Here is a 12,774-nt window from a genome sequence, read left to right on the forward strand (position 1 = left end):
AACTGAACTGCAGGAGTAGTGGAGGGATCACACAAACAAGCTGCCACTTCTCTTGGCTTTTCAGATTTGGTCTGTAAGTTGGATGTAGCCTATAGAGTGAAACATACATAACTGGTCTTGCATACATTTTGGCTGTTCTAGAATAAATGGCAGGAATACATGAGGTGAGTAAAAATCACGTTTTTTAATTACTTGTGTCACAATGAATTCCATATCTACGCGGCAATACATGTGAAAAGTGATTACTTCATTCTGTTTTGCCTTTACTGCACACTTAGTTTGTACAATGTCTTCTCCAGACTTTGTATATACTTTGTCCTGGTGAAGGTGTTTAGTAAAGTAACATCTGGGAGCAGCATATAAATTGAAGTAAGATGGATTTGCAAAAACTAAAATGTTAAACAGTTGCATTATCTTAGCCTGGCCTTTAATGTGTTTCTTGGGGCATGGGAAATGTGTTTAGGAGATCTTCCTTGCTTGATCAAACATTTCAGAGGTGACTGTCCAAAATGGTAGATCTTAAGAAACATTTAAAATTGTTTTCACCAGAGCAATGAGCACACAAAACCACTGCCAACACCAGGATGTCATCCAGCATCTCTCTTGAGTTCCTTGCCTCTGCAGATTGTGGGTATTGTGCCATCAGTTGCTATTAAATTGTTCAGACCTGAAGGTCTGTCCCGCTCCTGAATAATGGCCCTGCTAGCAAGTGCCTGTCCCGTGTCAGGACTTGGAGAATCCAGCCCTTCCTGTAGCATGTGGAGGTTTAAGGAAACATCGTGCATTTCTAAAGCAGGATGAAGTCAGGTGAGAAGTCCGGTGGTGTTCCCCCCAGCAGGCATTTGTAGGCGGCTGACAAAAAACTCGTGAGCTTTTTTTGAATGAAAAGTTTAGTTTCAGAACAAAAACTACAGGTTAATAGATTAATTTCCATGTAAGAGAAATTTAGTCTTCTATCTAGTCCAGACTGATTTTTTATATTGATCATTTATCACTTTTTAAAGAGGCTGGAATGGGATATTTGTTTGTGCTGTATTGAGACCGGGGCACCATTGTGCTAAGTGTTGTGTAAACCACACACCTGCAAGAGGGACCTCTGAACACAGACTGAGGTGTGTTTGTTACCTGTGTATTGAATTCATAGCACTTGATTTTACTTATTTTTATGCCAGAAGCCTTTGAGTTGAATCCTCTGCTCTACCCTAGAGCCCTCCGCCTGGTAACAGTGCCACATTCCTCCCATCTATCCCCTAGAAAAAGCTGTGAGGACGTTCCCTGTGAGTGTGCAGATGTCACTATATTCCATCCCATTCCTAATTCCAATTTTTTACTATTTAATGCTGTGAAATGACCCCATGAGATTAATTAACCTTTAGCTGTGGTTTGGCTTACTGGTTGTTGTTTTCCTAGTATTTAGGTACATTTATCAAAAATGATAAAGCAGTGTTTCAGAAATTGTCTTTTTGTGGTGAGATGGCTCTGAACAGTAGACATGTATATTCATCAGTGCTTTGCAAGCCCTTGCCAGTCCCTCTCAGGTATGCTTTGTTTGTCTCAGGGAATTTCTGTTATTTAATTCTGAAGAAAATTGTAATTTTTTAAAATTTGGTATATGATGCTTTTTTTTTTGTATTAACACTGAAATTTGATAGTCATTCTTAGCTTTAAAAACAACAAAGTTTGTTGTAAAATCAAGCTATGCTTCATGAGCAGCTTAGCTCCAGACAGGGCAGGGGTGTATGCGTGACACGAATGTTAAGAGACCCAGTGGGGAGAGGTTGTGCAAGTGAATGTCACCCAGCTACCAGGTGTGCTGCCTGAGCTTGGTGTCTGCACTGATCAAAAGAAATTTTCTCTAATCCAAGGCTTGGGAGAGCTGAGCCATTCAAAGTGGTTGTGTGTAGCATATAAATTTGGGAACAGAATTGGCCTTAGGTTTGTATGATGGAAAAACATCCAATCAGTCAGTAAATCCCCATTCAATTCCTAGGCAATCAGGACCAGCTGTAGCGCAATTGAAGCTGACAGCCCACCGAAGGGTAGGCATACATTTTACAAACAGATAACCTTCCTTTTAGAAAGGTGCCCAGGCAGCCCTCTAGCTGGCTAGCAGTGCTGCTTGACTGGCTGCTCTTATTTAAGTTGATTAGTCAAGGAGTGGTGCAGTGGCTACTACCAACAGTGGCAGGAGGATACTGGCAGATGGGGTGAGAAATCTTATGGTCCCTTTTATCTGTCCCTTGTCTCAAGTCTTGACTGTATTTACAACTAACATTTTAAATCCAGTTCTATCTTACTGATGTGGAAGCAGTTGCACAAAGGACTACTGCCTAAGGCCTCTTAAATACGACTTACATTTTATTTCAGCAGGTTTTCAAATCCCATCTTTTCACAAGCATCTAACTGTAAAGCACTTGTCTCTTGAGATGCTGGAAATTTGAAAATATAAAAGTAGTTTCTGGTACAACACCTCAAACCTCTGCCATTTTTACAGGAAGGGAAGTTAAAGGTGTTCCCATGGCAATAAGAAGCTCAGATGAAAATATCTCTAAGACTTTAAGTGCACAGTAGCTCTCCCTACAAAGGCAGACAGAACACTTACCAGTCCTGGCCAGTCTGTCATAAAGAAGAGACTCTTCTTCAATCCGGGTACTCAAACATTAACAAAAAGTAGACTCAAAACATGGCTATTTTGTATTCAATAAATTTTGTGCAGTTTAACTGTTTGGTGGGCACTGTTCAAAACCAAAACCCATATTCATTATAATATTGTTGCTATCTCCACCAGTGTTCCGGTGACGCGGCAGAGCTGTGGACTATGGTGCACTGTTAGCAAGTTTGTGCTATGCTTCCTCACTTCTCAAAGAACCTCTGAGTTATTATGTGGGATTGTTCATAAGGTCCTGGACATGCTGGTCCAAAACTCTGCTCAGACAGGGGAAGAGTTAAGAAATTTGTCTCCTCTATGCCAGGTAACTTGAAGACTGAAGCAATTGTGTACAGCCCCATCAGAGGAAGTTTAGAAATGACTTAAAAATGTTTCTCACAGTAGATGTTAATGAGTTTAATGAAGGGTAGGAGTATGGCATTAATGGAGTTAGATGTCTGAGTTGGTGTCTTTCAAGTGGTAGCCTTAGTTTTCTTTTGTATTGGTTTTCATGTGTAAGTAAGTTGCTGTTAAGTACAGCTACAGTAAAGATAAAAATGGGATGTTAGGTTTATGAATCATGTAGTACTGGTGGTCATCTGAATGCTTTGGAGACATCTTCTTTTTTGAGTTTTGGGTTTTGAGGTTTTAAATTAGAGTTCCTGAGTAACAGACACAATATGAGTTTTAAAACACATAATTTTAATAACCCCCACAGGGGGAAAAATACAGCTTATAAAAACCAAAATGGTTAGGAAGAACAGATGGGTACTTGAAGAGCAAGGAGGCTGTGTTAAGTTGACCCAGGTAGCAGCTACACACCTACAGAGCTGCTTGCTGCCCCCTTCCCCACCAGGGCAGGGGAGAATGGGAAGAGCAAAATGCAGAGAGCTTTTGGGTCAATATAGAGGTTTAATAAGTGAAGAGCAAGGGGGAAAAAGTGATGCAATGACAGTAACTGGCCACCTCCCACAAGCAGACGGATGACCAGACAGTCTCTGAGCAATTGACAGCTTGGTAAATAAAACCCCACCTTCTGCTGCTGCTGGTAGCAGTAGCAAAACTAAAAATAAAAGTGTTCACAGGGCCATTTCCTTCTTTAAACGTAAAGGAATGTTATAAAACTTTCTAAACTTATTTTCAACTGAAAACAGGAGAAAGATTAGCTCAGAGCACAGCTTCATAGGAATGTGAGGAGTTAACAGAAGTACACTCCAGTATAGTATTTGTCAAGCTATAAAATTGGGTCTTCCAGTTTAGAAATATTTACCTGTTTCTGCCATTGTGTAGCATGCTATACTTGAAGAATACTCCAGGAACAGGTCTGTAAAGCAAAAAAAAAGGGGGGGAGGGAAGTAGAAGCATGCTTAACTGAAGAAACCTGGCTCACATTAAGTACTGCCAGAAGGACTCTTGCTAATGAATTAAATGGACTTAAATTTATGGAAGTTGCCTATGCTTTAGAAAGATGACCATTCAGTTTTCAGTGCCAAAGGTTCCAGATGAGAAGGGGCCATTAAGAATTTGCTCAACTACTTCCCCTTTTTACTGTGCAAAACTGGTGGTGGTTTTTTTGGTTTTGTTTTGTTTTTTTAAACTGCTTACAAAGCCAACCATCTGTTTGAAAAGATGATCAAGGCCACAAGCAAGAGGAAAAAACCCAGGCAAATTACAAATAAAACACTGGTGCAATCAAGTGTAATGGCATAACATTCCTTGGTCAGTTTTGTCAATAATAACATAAGGCTCCTGGATTTCACTTGCTTTTGAATCATAGTTCTCCAGCTTTACTTGACTGGATTCAGGAGAGTCACGTTCAGGCTGCAAGAGGTTCCTTCTGCCCTGTGCACTGATCCTTCTGATGCACGAAGCCCGAACATCAATACTTTGTGGTGGAATGTAGGTGAGGTTAGGGGGCTCTCGAATGTGTCTGAAGCACTCAGCAGCTGTATGTGCATTAGCAGTATCCATCAGCAGCCTCTTGCTATCAGAACCAGTAGTGGGATCCTCTGTGTTCTCAGGTGTGCAGCATAGATGTGAAGATGGCTCAATATGTGCCGCTGCTCTGTTGTGCATCTGAGTGTTAGTCAGATGTGTACATTTTGTTTTGAAATTATTAAATTCTGGTACATTCCTGTCACTTGCACATGATACTGACTCAGGCTGACCAGTTTCCTCTACTGGATACCTAAGGTCTTCTTCAGTGTCTTTGATTTGTAGTTTTGTGAAGGTTAAAGAGAGCTCACAAACTTCATTTTCCCTGGGGACACTGCAGTTTTGGACAGGTGCGATGTCCTCATACGGCAGAGACTTCAGCTCATTGGGTTCATCTGCAGGATCCAGGTCTATGCAATTTATGGCATCATTAATTTCTGCTTCAATTGATTCTTCAGGGACTTCTTGAGCTTTGTACTCCGAAGTGTTTTTGATGTCACAAGAGCTGTCAGCAAATATTGCAAATGCTGGCGGACCACTTGCTCCTGGTGAGAGTGGCACAGGCCTCATCTCATTTGCAGTTGACTCTGCAGTGACTGCCAAAACACATTCTTCACTTAGACTGGCTCTTGGCTTTTTTTCAAAAGCTTTTGGAGAAAGATTCTCATTGAAAATAGGGGTTTGTCTTATGACAATGTCACTATATTTGATCAAGAAGTCCTCACTGTCTGAGCATTTGCCCGGAAAATGTGCAGTGTTAATGACTTGCCTTTGGTGTTCCTGAAGCCTGTTAGCGGATTGAGAAACTGCTAACTGAGGCACGTCATCTTTGATCTTCAGATTCCCAGCAGCTTCAAAGGATATATTGCTCTTAGTTGAGGATTTCTGTTGAGTAGTAAGGCACAAAGATGTCTCACTGTTTTCTTTATTTTCTATATTTTCAGCATCTTCTCTCTGGGTTGTCTGATCCTCTTTGTCCTTATCTCCATGATGCTGGTGCGTTTGTGTTCTCTTCTGCAGAGTCTTCTCCAAATTGCCATGTTTTTCTTCATTTGTCATTTCAAGGATGGTTTCACACTCATTTCTTGCCAGGAATATTTCAAATGCAGTCTGCTTTGTTTCCTCATTGTTTCTCTGTTTGACAAGTGAAAACTCCGTTGCTGTTGTTGCAATGTAACCTATTTTCTCCAGTACTGTTTTTACAATGTCATCTGGGAGCACAGATTGAATATAGTAGACAAAATTACCGGTGAATGTCTGAAACAGAATGCAACATTGAAAAACAGATGAACACTGAGGGGATGGGGTAGAGGGAAGTGTGAAAGACTTCTGAAAAAAATCAAAAGTACTTCAAAAATTATTTAAATCTTTTAAAAAACTATGTTCCTAAAAGTCTGAATTTTGAATCATAGTGAGGCTTTTCTAACAGCATTATTTTGTCAGCCCCTCAAGCATTATAACTTTGCTATAGCACGTTCATTTCAGTGAAGTTATGCCAATTTAAACCTGCTGAGATACTGGCGAAGACCATCAATATTGAAAAAGGAAGAGAGTAAAAAATCATTTTAGTCAAACTAGAGAAACTCAGCAATAAAACTTATGTGCTTTCCTGAAGAACAGAAATTATTTAAACAAAGATTCATAGAATAAATCACTGAGGTCTAATATTTTCCTAAAAAAACAGACATGATGCACTCACTGTTAATCATATTTCTTAATTGTTTACAAGACTGAAACATTTTATTTTTCCATGGTTCAGACTTCTGCTGTAACTTTACTACCCCCAAATTAAGTTGTTATTGCTCTGAAAGCACTTTTTTTGAAGGGAAACTATTCTAGCAGAAATATCGCCAGAACATACTCTTTGCACAAGCTGTCTGCAAAACATGACTTGAATAAAATGCTGCTGCTTGTAACAACTTAAATTGTTCAGCATTTGCTCAGTTTTGGAGTTACTCCGGCATGAAGCCTAGTTTGTAAACTGGAAGTGGTTTTTGGTTTTGTCTGAAATGTTATGATAGGAGAGACTATACTGACCTAAGCATGACCAACCCCACATGGGGCAGAACAGAATGGAGGTAGGAATGCCAAGTCAGCACTTCCACAATCAGCGTACCTTATTTTCAGGCTGCTTTGCTTGAGACTAACTTAACTGCTTCTCATTCTGAGACCTAAGCACTGGTCTCACAAGCACAAGCTTGGAGGAGAACAAAACTGACTCCCAAAAAAGCCATTAACCTAAAAGGCTACACTATAATGTAGGACTGAGCCTCAGTCCATTCTCAATAGTTGTCAACTGTGCCTTTTACTCCCCAGCTTCTGTTCTTTCTAGAGGGGAAGTGGGGAGCAGGCACTGCAGGGGGTGACATCAGCGCGGGTGAGAGGCAGGAAATACATGAAGTAGTATTCTGCATACAGCCAGTAACTTCTTATCAAACCTTTACATACACAAGGTGGTTCTCCAACTTCTGCCTTGCAGTAGAATTATTTCAGGCCTTGAGCAGGCTGTTTTGCACTTTGGATTACCTGCAGCGGTCTTCAAAAATTCTTTATTAATGAAGCCTAAGATTCTTGCATTACGAAAAGCTAAACTTGCTAATTGCAGACCTTATTATCTTATACTTTGCCCTGTTTTAAGTAGACAAATGGGGAGAATAAGAATCTAGAGCTGTTTGAGAATACGCAGATGAGACTTAATGGTAGGAAGAAGGAAAGAAATGGCTTTACGTCAGCAGCACCTGTTGCTGTAGGAAGGGAAATAAGTTTTGGGTGTTCAGGGATTTTGATTAACTACAAGTAGATTTTGCCTGTGTTGAAGATTGCTGTCTCTTCTGGGCAATGAGATGTGTTCAGCATGCTAGGGAAAAGGGGTAACCTTGACCTCCTTGCTGTAAAAAGCAGCAGTATTTCCTCTTTTGAAGGGTTTTTACCTACCCCGATAACGAGCTGCAGTCACCAGCGCCAGGACATGTTGGTGATATCACTGGACAGGAGAGACACTGTCCCACCTGCCTTTGGCATCAAACCATTAGCAAAAGGGATAACTAATGCTAGAAAGCGTCCTCTCCTTACAGGCAAATCAAGGTGAACACACTGAATAATGACAGTCTAAGCATTTCATCGCACCTTATAACTTCTTTGCGGTCTCACAATAACCGAAGGTCTCCGTGTCCAAACCCCTGAACTCGCACTCCTGGGAAGGCCCCTGGAGGCCTCGGCCTGCAAAGGCCAACGGGCACCTCCAGGCTCCCCTCACCGTGCACGACGGGCTCGCAAAGGCTGCTTCCCAGCCCCCGGGACAGCTGCCGGCCCTCCTGCGCCACAGCCCGGGGACGCGGCCGCAAATCCCCGCGGCCGCCGGGCCGGACGAGCCCTCCGGGCTGGCTGAGCCCCCGCCCGAGCTCCGCGGCGCCTCCCTACCTTTAGCGACCTGATCTCTTTCCGCCACGGGGAGAGGAGCAGGTTGACGCAGAGTAGCTCCAGCACCTCCAGCGCCTTCAGCAGGGCCCGGAGGACGTTGCCGCCCCGCTCGCCCCGGTGCCGCCGGCACTGCTCCGCCAGGCCGCACACGTCCAGGGCGCCGCGCCGCCGCGGGCCCAGCAGCCGGCGCGCCCTCGCCTTCAGGGAGGCCTCGTCGCACACCGCCAGCGTCCCCCCCGCCCCCTGGGCCGCATAGTACGCCAGGTAGTCCCGCAGCAGCTCCTCCTCGGCCGCCGCCGCCAGCTCCTTCATGGCGGCGCCAGACCGGCCGGGCCGCCCGGCCGCGGAGCCGCTCGGCCCCCCCATTGGCCACTCCGCCGGCGCGCCGGGCGGTCAGTGGTGGCCCGCGGTGTCAGTCATGGCCGGGGGGCGGGTGCCCCGGCGAACTGAAAGTGAAAGGCGGGAGGGCGGAGGGGGCGGTGCACGCGCGGGGTGGCGCGTGGGCTGGCGTCGCCTCGGTACAGCCGCGTGGCAGCGCCGCGCGAGGCGTCGTGTGGCGGCGGCAGCAGCGCTGAGGTGAGAGCGGCGCGACCCGACCCGACCCGCCGCCCCGGGCCTGCTCCTGCTCCTGCTCCTGCTCCTGCTCCTGCTCCTGCTCCTGCTCCTGCTCCTGCTCCTGCTCCTGCTCCTGCTCCTGCTCCTGCTCCTGCTCCTGCTCCCGCTCCCGCTCCCGCTCCCGCGTGTTTCATCCGCCGTGGCCCCGACTGCTCTCCCGGCAGACCACGAGCCCCGCGGAGGGGCTGCCCAGGCAGGTGAGACGCGGTGCTCAAGCGCTGGTGTGAGGGTGAAAGCTGCCCTGGTGGTAATTGTGCTGTGGAGTGAAATGAGAGCACCTGTAACAGCGCGTTCCTTCTGTCTGCGTTGTTACTGTTTTTATTGTATGTTGCCTCTGAATTCCCGGACTAGGTTTGGGCAACAATCAGCTGAAAGAGACTCGTGTCTTCTGCTGTGGGGCGTGAGGAGTTTCCCTGGATGGGTTTGAAATGGAAATCGGGTCCAGCGGCTGGAAGGCCAGCCTGACTTTGATCCAGCTGATTTTGCTGATCTTGATTTCTGGAATCTGCATTTTAGACTTGTTTCCTATGGCTGCCATGATGTTGTGGGCTTGTGTGATTTCTTAAATTAATGCTGGCATCGGCTTCCCATAACGTTAATTTTTGCTGCAGACCAGCTGGGCTGGTGTCTTCAGTGGTGTCTCCACTGACTTGACTTGCTGGAAGTGTGACTTCGACTTGATGTTTTTTTAATGGCTCATCTTATTATAGGTTGTTTTCATTACATTATAGATTTTAAAATTAATATCTGTCTCACAGTTAACCACTGGGAATGTATGAGTTGTCCTGATTAAGGGAAATCTCAGGCTTACTTGACAGCAGTCCTGGATTGGTTTGTTTGTTTGTTTTTTCCTTGTTTTGTTTGGGTTTTTTTGGTGGAAAGTGGCTGTGTGGTTTTGCAAACAAACTGGTTTTCTCTCTGACTTTGCAGGCAAGGGGGCTTTCCAAAAACATATGCTTTTGATTGTCATTCCAAGTGAAATGTTGTTAGGAAATACTTTTGTAGAATTCGTGTATGGATAATTGCTATATAAAAATGGCTGATCTAGCCAAGAGGGAAGGGAAGACAAATCCCCGTACTAGCACCACATGTTAAAACGAGGCCATCTGGCCATCTGCTGCAATGTCTGAGTTTCCTCCCCTACCATATGTGCCCGCGCACCCTGCGGGCTGGGCTGTGCTCTCAGCCGGGTGCCTGCAGGGGCTCAGCTCTCCTCTCACCATATGCAAAACTTTATTGACCCAAATGAAAGGGGTGGATTTCATGTTTCTGCACATCTGCTCCCATGGGGGCAAGATTGGATTCTTTAAACTTTTTAGTTCTCGTTAATATATTGAATAGCTGCCTTTTTTAAAGCCTGATGTGTTTTAGTAGAGTGATACAGAGAATCTTGCTTTGTTGCTGGTTCTTTTCAGTGTTTCACTTTTCAATAAAGCATATTTGTGTAATACAGTAAACACTGAGTTGTCTCATCAGTCTAGCTATCATTGCATTGTTATTCTCTGAGTTAGTCTCCTAGTACAGCCTCCAAGGATGGGGCTTATGTTCTGTGTTTGGGAGGTCCTAATACTTTAAAACCCTGCTCTCTAGAAGAGAAGCTTAATTGTTTCTGTGGGGTGTGTGTGGTACCAATCCCATCACTGCCAACAGTGACCCAGACACTTCCCTTCCTGTTCTTGCTGAGCTGGGCTGATCCTGGCTGGGCACATGCTGACTTGTTGTCCTGAGCAGGAGAGACCAGGCTGCTCCAATGCCTGCTTATTCCTGTCATCTCTGACAAATGTAAAATCCAAATGCAAGTGGCGGAACCACAACGTTGCTCAGTCAACAGTTGCACAGTTGCCTGATTAACAGGCAGCTAAAGGCTGTGGATAGTCCCAAAGTGATACGGATGAAATAAAAAGCACAGAAGATTTATTGAATACATAAATGTTCTTTACTAAAAGTTTTGTGTAAAGATCAGTATACTAAAAATTGAAGCAAAAGAGATGACTACAGAAATACAGTATTGTTATAGCAAGAAACACCATGTCTAAACAACATCCTTTCAGATATTGTGTAATAAACGAAAGGCCTGTGTTAAGTCTGTTCTAGGATTGGTGTTAAAATTATGTGAGAGTTTAGAATAAAATCTGATAGGAGGATGTGAATTTCTTAATAGGAGCATCAGGAGACACTGTCAGTTTTTCCGAGCTTTATCTGGGATCTTAAATATTCTCCAAAAAGTGAAAACATATTCTTACTGCATCATTACAAGGAATCTCAACAGTGTTCCAGTAGTAGCAGCAGAGGCTGTTAGAGCAGCTTTAGAGCTATAAATTTCTCTGTCTAGTATTGTCTGTTTGTAGCAGTATATGGTTGGATTTATATGCTTTTCTCCCACAACTTTGTTTGGTATCACCTGGCTAAAAAGATTAACAAGAGTAGAAAATATTAAGCCACTCTTGCAAGTGAGCGTGGTATCACTGAAGGTAGCATACTTTACTTTTAATTCACAGTTTGTTTTGTAAAGGTACTTGTTCATGATAAATGACATAACTATGCATTCAATGGTAACTTAGAAAAATGCTGCAGTTTCGAAGTGTATGTTTTGGTGGGTTTCCGTAGCTGTGTGACAAAGCAGCTGGGATTATTTTGATGGACAATTCCCTCATTATGAACCCTGTGTAGCGTAACCATATGACTGGACTTTATAAAATGGTATGCCACAAGAGGGAGTAGACAGCTATTTGGAAGCAATGCTGCTACATACAATCCAGATCATAATGTTAAGGATGTGTAACTGTTATCAACAAAGAAAGACTTTGATTAGTGTTTTATAATCTTAGTAATGCATTTCTACCATGAGGTAAAATACAAATTTCCCATTTTCATCAGAGGCCTACTAACAATTAGTTTGTTACTCACAGATAGAAAGTTAGTGGAAGGTCATGAAAACCCTGTCATGTTAAAAGCCAAGAAGATTGAAAGGATTTCCCCAAATGTTCAGAAACTGTAAGCATCTATAACAGAGTAGAGGTTTGACTGCCAGATGTGAGAAGCTCTCTGTGCTTGTCTTCAGAACAACCTTCAGGTTTGCCATGTTATAAGTAAAAGAGGGACTCACTTTGCGGGGAGTGGTGGTGGGGAGGGGGGGCGGGAAGCCCATTTGTCTCCTAATACTTGTTTCTTAGATTTCCCCCTCCATCTCCTCCAATAGCAGGCTGAAGTAAGAAGGGTCTGATCCCAGTGCCTTACCCTGTTCTAGGCAGGTCTCCAAGAGCTGCAGGAAGACATTGCTATGAAAGCATGTCCTACTCTGCATAAATAAACCTCTCTGCTTTCCTTCAGTTTTTATTTCCCTGCCAATAAAACTGACAGATATGTTTCTTTCTACCTTGGTTTTAATTTCTGGTCCCCAATACATGGTGTAGAGTTTTGTCTCTCTTATTGCAGGATACCTTGCATATGATAAAACTGTTTACACTAGTACTTTATATAGAGGGATAGGTCCATCTGTTAAAAACACAAATGTGAAATATAGCCTACATTCTGGCAATGCCTGCCAGCAGTTTTGCAATGCAAAATTGCGAAACTTTGTTTTGGGTATCATATACTGAGAATATTGAAAATCTTGCTGAACTGCAAAATAATTCTGTTATTTTAGCAAAATACATATTTACTCTCATCTAATTAGCAAAAAATGCATACTTACCTTATCTCATCATGTGCATATGACTCAGTGATGATATAATTTATACAGCAGTAAGAACCATATCATTACTTCCCATCTAAGTATTAATTATAATTGTGTCAATCTTTGTAGTGTTGAATGATGATTACAGTTGAAAATCATTTAGTATTTACAGAAAATCTAAGTGCAGTTTTAATAATTTGGATGATGCTTTCTTTTAAATACAATTATATATTTACTATACTCATTTTTACATATCCTTCAGTGAGGGTAGCAAACTGAAGTCCATTTTATCAGTCTAAAGTGTTTTTTCAGTGAAGGTACCTCTAAGAGACTTAGTGGAGATCAGCCTCTGATAACTCGGCTAACTAGTACTGGTTGAATGTGTAACTTAGTCCTTAAGTGGAGATAGGGTGCGTGTGTACCATGCAAGATTAAACTCTCGCATCTGCAGTTTAGTGCTGCTGTTCCTGTTAGTGCGCAT

At 43.3% G+C, this 12,774-nt stretch overlaps 1 protein-coding gene across 1 annotated transcript; it reads right to left on the reverse strand.

The window, feature by feature from the left end:
• Positions 1-2,914: 2,914 nt before the first annotated feature.
• Positions 2,915-8,352, reverse strand: LOC308044920 (uncharacterized protein). The gene is made up of 2 exons (XM_080351890.1): positions 8,003-8,352; positions 2,915-5,839 (listed from the first exon to the last, which is right to left on the reverse strand). Exons 1-2 carry the CDS (start codon positions 8,312-8,314, stop codon positions 4,340-4,342), a joined length of 1,812 nt encoding a protein of 603 aa, XP_080208016.1. The 5' UTR covers positions 8,315-8,352; the 3' UTR covers positions 2,915-4,339.
• Positions 8,353-12,774: the final 4,422 nt, after the last annotated feature.

This window comes from Nesoenas mayeri (genome assembly GCF_963082525.1).
Source record: "Nesoenas mayeri genome assembly, chromosome: 12".
Lineage (NCBI taxonomy): Eukaryota > Metazoa > Chordata > Aves > Columbiformes > Columbidae > Nesoenas > Nesoenas mayeri.